Source organism: Pelodiscus sinensis, chromosome 26, assembly GCF_052426305.1.
Source record: "Pelodiscus sinensis isolate ZL-2025 chromosome 26, ASM5242630v1, whole genome shotgun sequence".
In the NCBI taxonomy this organism is placed as follows: Eukaryota; Metazoa; Chordata; order Testudines; family Trionychidae; genus Pelodiscus; species Pelodiscus sinensis.
The window spans coordinates 4422756-4433629 of record NC_143077.1 but is presented as its reverse complement, the minus strand read 5'-3'; the positions used below and the strand labels follow the sequence as shown (position 1 = coordinate 4433629).

The 10874-nt window shown below is 52.7% G+C and overlaps 2 protein-coding genes across 8 annotated transcripts; one reads left to right on the top strand and one right to left on the bottom strand.

Moving 5' to 3' along the window:
- Positions 1-1816: 1816 nt before the first annotated feature.
- Positions 1817-8400, bottom strand: FAM229A (family with sequence similarity 229 member A). Of its 7 annotated transcripts, none has more exons than XR_012897668.2 (5): positions 6718-8400; positions 6037-6186; positions 5425-5476; positions 5189-5322; positions 1817-2053 (listed from the first exon to the last, which is right to left on the bottom strand). XR_012897668.2 is itself a non-coding variant. In XM_075909153.2 (5 exons), the coding sequence occupies exons 4-5, from the start codon at positions 5305-5307 to the stop codon at positions 1951-1953; spliced, it is 222 nt and encodes a 73-aa protein (XP_075765268.1). In that variant the 5' UTR covers positions 5308-5326; positions 5425-5476; positions 6037-6186; positions 6718-8351; the 3' UTR covers positions 1817-1950. The 7 variants fall into 7 exon arrangements, 1 of the variants encoding a protein (XP_075765268.1); XM_075909153.2 differs by having other exon boundaries at positions 5189-5326; positions 6718-8351; XR_003088204.3 differs by lacking the exon at positions 5425-5476 and having other exon boundaries at positions 6718-8366.
- Positions 7085-9833, top strand: TSSK3 (testis specific serine kinase 3). Its single transcript, XM_006117543.5, has 2 exons — positions 7085-7229; positions 9118-9833. The coding sequence occupies exons 1-2, from the start codon at positions 7085-7087 to the stop codon at positions 9777-9779; spliced, it is 807 nt and encodes a 268-aa protein (XP_006117605.3). The 3' UTR covers positions 9780-9833.
- The last annotated feature ends 1041 nt before the right edge of the window (positions 9834-10874 follow it).

Sequence of the window (10874 nt, the reverse complement as noted above, 5' to 3'; positions counted from 1 at the left end):
GAGGCCTGTTTGACATGCCTGCTGTACATGGATACACATTCACATCCCTAGCGGGGGCTGAGGATAGTGCCGATCGCAGGGGATCCTTTTTCCAGTCTGCAGGAAGCCTGCAAGTCACTGGGCAGAAACAGCTGAATTTTCTCTGCTCTTTGTGCACAATTGGTTGTTTCTACAAAATAAAACACAAGCCACGCTTATAGGATTTGTAAAGAACAAATTATGTCAAACCACCTGATACTTTGACAGGCTAACAAGGAGAAAGCAGTAGATGAGGTGTAGCTAAGTATACGTCAGGGCTCTTTTCCTCTGGCTTTAGCAAGGAGGGAAGATTTGGGAGGGAACAACATTTTTTATGTCCAGCTTCTGTCTGCTTTTAGCAGCAGTAGAGGAGGTGTAGCTAGACTTAAGGTATTTGATACAGTCTCACATGACCTCATTAAGAAACTAAGGAAATACAAGAAAGGGCGTAATGAGTGGGTTCTGCAGGGATCGTTTCTGGGACTGGTTCTGTTTAACATCTTCATCAACAATGTAGATATTGGCATAGACAGTATGTTTATAAAGTGTGCAGAGGATACCAAGCTGGGAGGGGTTGCAAGTACTTTGGAGGACAGGGTCATAATTCATAGGATCATAGAACTGGAAGGGACCTCAAGGGGTCATCAAGTCTAGTCCCTTGTCCCCACAGCAGGACCAAGCACCATCTAGATCAGTGGTTCCCAACCTTTTCACTAGTGCGGACCCCCAATCACTCCCCCCAAACTGTTTGCAGACCCCCATCAAAGCCAATTCTAGCCTCAATTCTAGTAGTGGGGTATTTTCTCACTTTTACTGTTTGATTAGCTGTTCCACTTGTGGATGCCTCACTCTGCTCATCAGTCTCCTTTCGCTTCAGCGAGCCGGATTTCGCCACAGATCCATGTTGAACGTATGGCTAACGTGTGTACGCTTCTAACCGTCATGATCGTTTCGTCACACAAAGGCGCCACAACATAGATTTTTGGACCACAATTCATAACATTATTGGAAAATATTTAATTTAAAAACAACATTGTAACTTTTCAATTTATTTAAAAAATATTTTCTATTTTTATTTACCTTTAATTTTTCCATGGACCCCCTGCAATACCCTCGCAGACCCCCGGGGGTCCGTGGACCCCAGGTTGGGAACCATTGGTCTAGAGATCATCTCTGATAAGTGTCTGTCCAACCTGCTCTTAAATCTCTCCAGGGATGGAGATTCCACAACGCCCCTGGGCAACTTAGTCCAGTGTTTCACCACCCGGACAGGTAGGAAGTTTTTCCTAACGTCCAACTTCAACCTCCCTTCAGAATGATCTGGACAAACAGGAGAAATGGCCAGTAGGATGAAATTCAATAAGGCCAAATGCAAAGTGCTCCGCTCACACAGGAACAATCCAGAATGGGAAGTGACTGTCTAGGAAGGAGTCCTGCAGAAAGGAATGGGGCGGGGAGCCCCAAAAGCGAAATATGAGTCAGCTGCCAAAGCTGGGCTGCACCACTCCCACCCCCCACAGGCAGGGGCTATGTCAGCCCGGTGGTAGGTGGGCTGTTCCTGGGACCCGGTTAATTCTTACCCCATAAGCATCACCCTTTACATTACTGGTTCACCTTCCTCCCGCAAACCCTGCCTGAATGGCTTGTTTTGCTGTGACCCCTCCCCACGCGCTGGGCCCACAGGATCACATAGCAACAGGGGTAAATTCCTGCTTGGGGGGGTCATTCCACCCCCACTCCACTGCCCGGGGCAGTGCCGTGAGCCGAGCAGCAGCCAAGGAACGACGCCCACAGAAAATTCTAAGATGTCCTTTTATTAAAATGTGCGTCACTGTTTGGTGTGGCGGTGTCCTTTGCTGTTCTCCGGCTGTCAGGGTGTTGCAGGTGACCACCCCAGTGGCCTCAGCGCGCGGGCCTAACGTGGGGGAACCGTTAGGTGGTCCGTGGCCTACCGTTCCCGCCCATGGCAATGTACACGTCAATGGGAACGTTGGGCAAAGTCAGGCAGTGGCACCCGGGGCATCTTCTCAGCTGCCTGCGGAACAAGAGAGAGGGTTTAGCTCGGCTTCCTACAAGGGTTGTGCAAAGCCACATACATCGAGCCCTTCAGCATCCCAGGTGCATGGCGGAATGGTGACGTATTTACCTATCGGGAGGGGTGCAGATCCCAAAAGCCTCAGGGCTCAGAACCCATGTGGCTGGTTGAACACGTCAGGGCTCTTTTCCTCTGGCTTTAGCAGGGAGGGAAGATTTGGGAGGGGACAACATTTTTTAAGTCCAGCTTCCCTGTCCGCTTTTAGCAGCCCCAAGCAGGAAATGAGAATTTTCTGCCCTAGGAATCTCTAGGTGGGAAAAGGACAAAAACTCCCAAAGGCTCTTCTTTCCAAGGGTCCTGTATGGTGAAATCAACCCTTGCTGGGACAAAGCCTGCAGAGAGACCATGTGCCTGCAGAGATAACGGCCACGGGGCGGCGGCGAACCCTTGAGGGCTGGTAGTTTGCCGGAGGAGGCCTTCAGGGCAGGGCAGAGCCTCTTCCGGACAGTAATAGAAGCACTGGGGGCCCCTTGGCTCTGCCCGCTGCTCACTGCCCAGAAATGCTCCACTGGAGCCCCCGACTCATCCCTATAAACTAGTAAGAGGCAAAGGGCACGGCCCAGCCACAGATGGGTTAAGGCTACAGTCGAACGGCCGGTTACCCTCGACCTGTTACAGGATTGGGTGTTGTCCAGCGATTGCACACCAGGCCAGCGGCCAATAGAGAAGACGGGACCATTCGGTTAGACAGAGCCAGGCAAAAACGTTCACCTGCAATTTTTTGGTGATACAATCTGCTCCTGGGACACCGAACCGTATTGTGAATTCCTGTCCATTTTGCCACATGGCTTCGGTGGGAAGAAAAAAACATGCAGACAAACCCAGACCAGGGATGTAAAAATCCATTTAGTTAGTTAACTGGTTAACCAATTAAACAGAGGCGGGGGGCGGGTGGGTTGCTCCAGCCTGTCTGTGGTAGGTCAGGCTGGGACTACCACGGGTAGAGGGATGCTCCAGCCCCCACCGGTTAACCATAACTGGTAAACATCAGCAGGGTGATACTGATTAACTGGTTAACCATTTGCAACCCTAACCCAGATGTTTTGTTTTGACATTTTCTTAATGAAATGTTTAAGCCTTTCCGTTGGAAACCTTTTTCCTTCCAAAATTTCCTGTAATTTCATTTAAAAAGATCAAAAAGGCTCAACAGACAAACAAAATGTCTTATTTGACCCCAGCTTAATGTTTTCCTCTGTGGTGCGGCCGCCAAGCAAGAAACATCTGGTTTGCACCCAGCTGTTTCTATGACCCTGGCCCTTGTCTCTGGCCCACAGGGGTCTGTGCAGGTCCCCTTCACTAAGCCAGCAGGCCCCGCCAATTTGTCCCCCACTTGAGCCTGCTCCCCCTTGCATCTCTGCCTGCTGCAGCCTACAGGGCAATGGACTGGAGCTCTGACTCCTCCAGAGTCGGTAGAGTTGCAGCGGGGGGTGGGAGGGGTGACATGGCCCTTGTCTGAGCAGCGAGAATGAGGGGTGAGGCCGTGAGAGAAATTGCACCAGGAAGACCCACGGTCGCAGGCTTGAGCCCCCAGGAGAGCGAGAGGATACGGCTGCTGCAGCCCAGGGAGTCTGCTGGGGCGTTAACAGAGAGCCGGCCTGGCCTCGGCGCTCTGAGTCTGCCCCCAGCCTTCACTCCCTGGTGGAGGGGACGCAGCAAACCCGGTGCCTCATCTGGACTTTACTTAGAGCCCTACCTCAGCCCATTGCACAAGAACTAGCCCACCGGTGCCCAGGTCAGGGCCGGATGAACTCTTCTGGGGGCCTGGGGCTGTTAGATCTTGGGGGCCCCCAAGGCTCCGGAGTCGGGTGGTGTGGGAGCTGTGCAGGAGCTGGGGTGCAGTGTGGGGGTCTCAGAGGGAGCAGGATTGGGGAGGAGCTCAGGGCTGAAGCAGGAGACTTACCAGGGACAGCTCCCATTTGGTGTGTATGGGGGGGGGGGGGAACAGCGGACTCCATGTGGCCTGCACTTGCCTGCAGGCCCCTCCTCCCCCCGCTTGCTGCTCCCATTGGCTGCAATTTCCGGCCATAGGGAGCAGTGGGGGAGGAATCTCTTGGCCAGGGCAGTGCGGGGACAGATTCCTGGAGCTCGCAGCAACCTGCTTCCCGCTGGGTGTTGGAGGAGGAACAATGCAGCACCCCAAGCCTCCTCCCCCCACCTCACCTGGAACACATGGACCCTCGTGGCTGCAGCCCATGTCCCCCCAGCATGGGTCTCTGAGCTGCCCCTAAAGCCCCTTTCTTAATCCGGCCCTGCCCCAGCTCAGCCCTGGGGCCCAATCAGATGGCAACAAACTCTTCTGCCCGCCAGGCGCCGAGTTCCAAGCCAGGCCATGCAGCTGCCCTGCCTGCTGGGGATGTCCGGGACAGCTGAGCTAGCTGCCTGAGCCATGCTAACCCCGCAGGGAGATGGTGAGGAGGAAGCAGCTTCCTTTTGCTTTGGCACAGAGCAGGGAACTTGCTAGGACAGAGAACTGGGGGAGGACGACTGCAGCAGCTGATTTCACCCCCCCCCCCAAGTGGTAGAGCCCAGCCGCTGAGACAGACCTGGGGAGGCTTCGACTGCTCCGGAATGCAGCCCTGCAAGGCCTCAGTCCGCTTGGCTAATCCCTGGCTCTTTGCAGCCCAGCACGTTCCAGATGGAACAGCCTGGAGAACCGGCCGCAGGGAAAACCTCCAGAAGATGCTGAGATTAGCGAAAGGGAGAGGGTGGGGGCCACAGCTCCTAGTCCCACCGCCCTGCAAGCAGGCACAAAAGGGCACTTGGCAAGATTAAAAGGGCAACGCAGCTATTTCTAAGGGCTCGAAAACATCCCTTCCCTGGGGGGATTCATTCCCTGCTCTAGGACGTGGAAGCAGGTGGGCCAGCCCATCCCGAAGCAGGGCCGTTCACAGCAACAGCTCAGCACAGCAGCCGCGCTTACCGCCTAAAAGGCAGGCCGAGAAAGCGCGTCGATGCTCATGCTTCAGGGCGCCAGGTGACTGCTCGCGGGGGACAGGAAGTAAGCGCCTCTCCCCATGGGAAAGCTCTGGCCACCAGTGGAGTCCTTTGCTGTGTCGAGCCGAGGGAGCTCCTTACCTTGCCGCAGTGTGCTCAGTGGTCACTGGCTCCTGGGTTTCTGGAGCAGCTGCCAGGCTGGGAGAATCTCCTGCTTCTATGGGAAATCTCCGAGCTTGTGGGGTCTCCTGGGAGCTCATGTCCTAGCCCCAGACCTGTCTGGGTGAAAGATGGACCAAGGTCAGGGCCTACGTGACGGGGCACGGCCAGCCCATCCCCACGCCCGTCTCCTGCTCTCTTCCCTGACCCAGGCTCACCTCGTGAAGGCTCAGGAGGGTTCCCAGGAGTACACCTGGCGGCCTGCAGTGCCTAGTGCAAAGGGCAAGACGGGGTGGGGGCCAGCGGGAGGCACGGAGGCTGCTGCATTGTGACACAGGAGGGCTGCTCTGACGTCACAATGCCACCCGGGAGTGGCAGGGGAGGCGCTCTCCCTTCTCCAGGGCGCAAGGCCCAGGCCTCACTTCGGATTGGTTATTTAGGATGGGGTGGCCCCGCCCAGCCCTGTGCAAGGCCCTGTACGAATAGAGGACACAGAGCGAGGCTCTGCCTCCCCACGCTTACAATCTCAGACAGACGGGGGAACGCCAGGACACCATGGGACTGCGCTGGTCAGCGTGAGGGGCAGCAGGCCTAGTTCTCACCCAGGGCGTCTCGGGCCAAAGCCCACCTGGCTGTGAAGCGAGCCAAGGAGCTGCCTCTGCCACTCCCAGCTTTCTCCCAAAAGGCTCCCGGCTCATGCCTGGGGGGCCCGCTTCCTTGACCGTGCCCAGACCAGCGCTGTATTGGAGCTCCTGGAAGGGACTGCCATGGGGAAGACCCTGTGGGATTGACCAGGTGATCTGGGGTAGCCCCTCACCCTGGACTCTTACCCAGTCCTGTAAACTGAAAGGAAATGAATAAAGCCGCGCTGCTGATTGCTTTGATCCCCCAGCGCCACCCGCTCAAACTCCGCTGGCGAGCTCTTCGGCACAGGCACGGTCGCTTGGTCTGGGTCTGTGCAACGCCCAGGACAAAGGGGCCTACGTAAAGGGAACAGTGCTAACGGCCCAGAGCACCGGCCTGGGTCTCCAAAGATGCACGTTACATTCTTGGCTCTGCTCCTAGTTTGCCGGGTGACCTCAGACAAGTCGCTTCCCTCGGTCTCAGTTCCCTCTTCTGTAAAATTAGGTTAACGAGGGGGCTGTGCCCTGCTTGCCAACCATCCCCCGCCCCACTGACATTGTTCTGTCACAGCAGGAAAAACTTTTTATAGAGAGAGAGAGATTTTACTGACCACCTTTGTAAAGTGCTTCGAGATCTAGGGCTGAAGAGTGCTAGGAGAGAGCTAGGTAGGATTGTTAAGCACTACGCAATACACATCCTAGCCCTGTATTCATTTGGGGTCTAGTCTGGACCCCTCCTCCCCCCCCCCTCAAATCTGCTTGGATCCAGCTTTGAAAACTTGGTCAGATCTGCACATTTAATCACAATGCAGCCACTGGCTGGGGAATATTTGGGGTCTGTTCCTTGTGCCAAAGCCTGTCTAATGCTATGCTATAGAAGCCCCTTACCCACGATCCCCACAATTGGTCTCTGGAGATTTAGCCCATCACTGCGCCGGGAGTGACTCACTGCAGAGTTGTGGGCAGGTTAAGTAACTGCCCATTTGGGGTGCTCGACCCCCGATTGGTGCAAATCCAACCCCTCTGACCCATGCAACACAAGGCTGCATCATAATAGGGGCTGAAAGTTTTAAAATGTCCTGCCCCAGCTGCCCCCATCATCACGGGACTTTGTCTAGGCAGGAAAATGATCTAGCACCCAGGGCTGCAACCGCTGCAGGCCCTGGTCCGGGAAAGAAGCAGAGCACAGAGATGTCATCTCCCAGGATCTACATGATGACCTGAGAGAATGACCAGTCCAAAATTCAGAGAGGAGATGGAGGAATTTTTATTCTCCAATGGCTACCAGCTGGGCAAGACCATTGGGGAGGGGACGTACTCCAAGGTGAAAGAGGCCTTCTCAAAAAAGCACCAGCAGAAAGTGGCAGTTAAAATTATTGATAAGATGGGGGGCCCGGAAGGTAAGAGGCAGCTCGGGGAAAGGGTTCTGGGTTAGGGGTCGGGGAATATTCATAGATTCGAAGGCCAGAAGGGACCCCTACAATCATCCAGTCTGACCTTTTGAGTCATGGGGAATAATCCGCTGAACATGAGCTCCCCACAGCATGACACTGACCAGAAGAGCTAATGTGATCCTCGGATACATCAACAGGGGGTGAGGGGAGACTTCATTTACCTTTGTATTTGGCATTGGTGTAATTGCTGTTCCCGGGGCCCACAATTGCAGAAGGACACGGATACATTTGAGAAGGTTCAACGAACAGACACAAGAACGATTACAAAATTAAAAAAACCCACCTGATAGTGACCAGCTGCCAGACGCTCAAATCTAGTTAGTTTAACAGAGAGAAGTTTAAGGCGTGACTTGATCACAATCTAAGAATGCTAACGTAAGGAATAAATATTTAATAACAACAGGTTCTTCAGTCTATCAGAGAAAAGTACAACTTGCTTCAACTTCTGGCTGTTGGATCAAGACAAATGTAGAGTGGAAATAATTATTCTCAAACATTTATGCCTTAGCTATTCACACAATTTACGCAGTAGATTCTCCATCACTGACAATATTTAAAAATCAAGATTGGATGTTTTCTGAAAGATCTGCTCTAGGAATTATTTTGAGGCCGTTCTCAGGCCTGTGAGATTCACAATGGTCCCTTGTGGCCTTCGAATCCGTGACCTTCTGTACAACACAGACCAGAAAGCTTCCCCAAAATAATTCCTGTTTGAACTAGTCGTCTTGTAGCTTGCCCGAGATCAGCACACACAGTATCAAATATCTCCACTGCTTTGCTTTGGACCTACTTTTCTGCTTATGCATAAAAACCCCTTGAAGGGGAAAACTTACCTGAAAAGTACCATGGTCTTCCACCTTCTCGTCAGTGGAGGAAGGGCAACTTGCCACAAACTTTTCATTTCTAATTCATGATCCTAGTAAAGCATATTACAGGTTTCCCTTCTGAATGTATTAAACTAAAATAGGTTGAATAGGAGGTGGTTTCCTGGGGGAAAAGGACTCTCCAGAACTCTTCCAAGGCAGGGGACTTTCCTCCTTGCCTTTGTAATTCTCTTGAAGTCCACAGAATTACACAGGTGTCCCACGCTTCAATTTCCCACCAACTTGTGGGTGGTGCTGTAGCTTAATGGGTGCAAAGGGGGGGGGGGCAGATTGACTTTGATGGCTCAGTGTTCCTTGTAGAGCATGTGCACAAGAATTTGGTCCAGACCCTCCTGTAACCAGTTCACCAGGCTCATAAGTTGGGGTACCTGCCTCCTATAGCACATAATGGTGTTTACTTGGCCAGAGGTGTCCCCTAGACAAAAACCACCATCAGATAAGCGATTCTAGTGACTACATCTTGTTGCAGAGCTGAGTAAAACCATTCAAACCATTTCCCCGTGGACAGCAGAGAGGCTAAGGGGGCGTTAAGTTCCACAGGTTTGTTGTTCATGGATCATTCCAAAGGTCTGCTCGAAATCAGCTACAACAGACGAAGCTGGATGGGGGAAATCACGGGGGTGAAATTGGCATGCAGGAGGTTGGTCGAAGGGATCAGAATGATGCCTTCTGGCCCTAAAAATCCATAAAGCCAACTGAAAGTAAATAAGTGACAGAACAGACCCAGTGATCACTTTACAACCAGCCAAGTTGCCAGAGTTTTGAATCTGAAAACTCCTTTCAGCCCCCAGTTTGGGATAAACAGGGCTCCTGCCCCTCTTTACAAAGCAGCCTCCAACAGCCTCAGTCACTGCAGCGATACGGCATCGCTGAAAGATGGAAGAGGATACACTCTCTTGGTAGCTAGAAATTTCCTGTGCCTCAAATGAACCCGTCTTCTCTCTCCTCAGAATTTATCCAGAGATTCCTGCCTCGAGAGCTCCAGATCGTCAGGCGCTTGGATCACAAGAACATCATCCGGGTGTACGAGATGCTGGAGTCAGCTGACGGGAAGATCTACTTGGTGATGGAGCTCGCGGAAGACGGGGATGTCTTTGACTGCGTTCTGCGCGGAGGCCCTTTGCCAGAGAGCCGCGCCAAGGCGCTCTTCCGCCAATTAGTGGACGCAATCCGCTACTGCCACAGTTGTGGCGTGGCGCACCGGGACCTGAAGTGTGAGAACGCCTTGCTGCAAGGCTTCAACTTGAAGCTCACGGACTTTGGATTTGCTAAGCTGCTCCCCAAGAATCGCAAGGAGCTGAGCCAGACGTTCTGTGGCAGCACGGCCTACGCTGCGCCCGAGGTGCTCCAGGGCGTGCCCCATGACAGCCGGAAAGGGGACATCTGGAGCATGGGCGTTATCCTATATGTGATGCTGTGTGCTAGCCTCCCCTTTGACGACACAGACATCCCCAAGATGCTGTGCCACCAGCAGAAAGGGGTCTCTATTCCTGGGCACCTGGAGATCTCTGACGAATGCCAGGATCTCCTGAAAAGCCTCTTGGAACCAGACATGATTCTGCGACCTTCCATTGAAGAAGTTGGTTGGCACTCATGGCTAGCAAACTCCTGATAAAGACCATGTCACACTCTCCCCCAATAAAGGGGACAGATTGCTTTCAAAATGCTTACATATATTTTAATGTTACGCTTGGCTTCCAGTCTGTCCTTATCCCTCCCGCCGTCCTGCCAAGTACCTCGTGTAGGGGAAGGCTGGCCTACAGGGAATGTTTGGGGGGGTGGAGGGGCTGTGCCATTTCACACCTTCATCGGGGATTTTACTCAAACAAACCAGATGACCTGAAGAAACCCAAGTGTTTGTGCAGTTTCCTTTGTAGCTAAACCCCAGCCCAAAAATTGTGGGATTGATGGACCGGTTACTCCCTGGCCTGGGCATCTTCCTGCAGTGGGGAAACCCGGGATAGTGTCTGGCCACCTTCCCAAGACATCTCTAATGATGGCACCTCCAGAGAACACCCTAAGAGAGAGGAGGGAATATGCAGAGGCTCCTCCATGCTGACAGGGGATGGCAGGGAAGATGTGGAAAATTACAATAGGGGCCTGGGAACAACAATAGGGAAATCAGTGGGAAAAATCTGCTCCACATCTATATACAAATGCACGAAGTGTGGGGAATCAACAGAAGGAACTGGAAGCTAAATTATCACTTAACTGGCATCCCAGGGACTCGCCAGGGTAAGCTGCATGCTTGGAATGTTGGCATAGAGGGGTACAACTTGTTCAGAAAGAAGAAGCAGGAAAAGGCAGTGCTGCATCCCATATCAAGCATACCAATGCTTGCTTTGGGGTCCAGGAGGGGAGAGGCAGACCAGTCTAGAGCCTCTAGGTAAAGATAAAAGGGGTAAACAAAAAGAGTGATGGCAGGTAGGGCGTCTATTACAGACCACCAAATGAGGAGGAGTGGTGTGGAGAAGTCCTCTCTAGAACAACTCAGAAATATCCAAACACAAGATCTGGTAGTAACAGGAAAGTAACTCCCCAGGCACCTGCTGGAAAAGTAACATGGCAAACCAAAACATTTCCAGTAAGTTCTTGGGTGTGTTAGGAGGACAACACACTCAAAAAGCAAAGGAAGTTTAGACTTGAATCTGACTGACAGGCAGGACTTAGTAGCAAATTTGCAAGTGGAAGGCAATGTGAGTGAAAG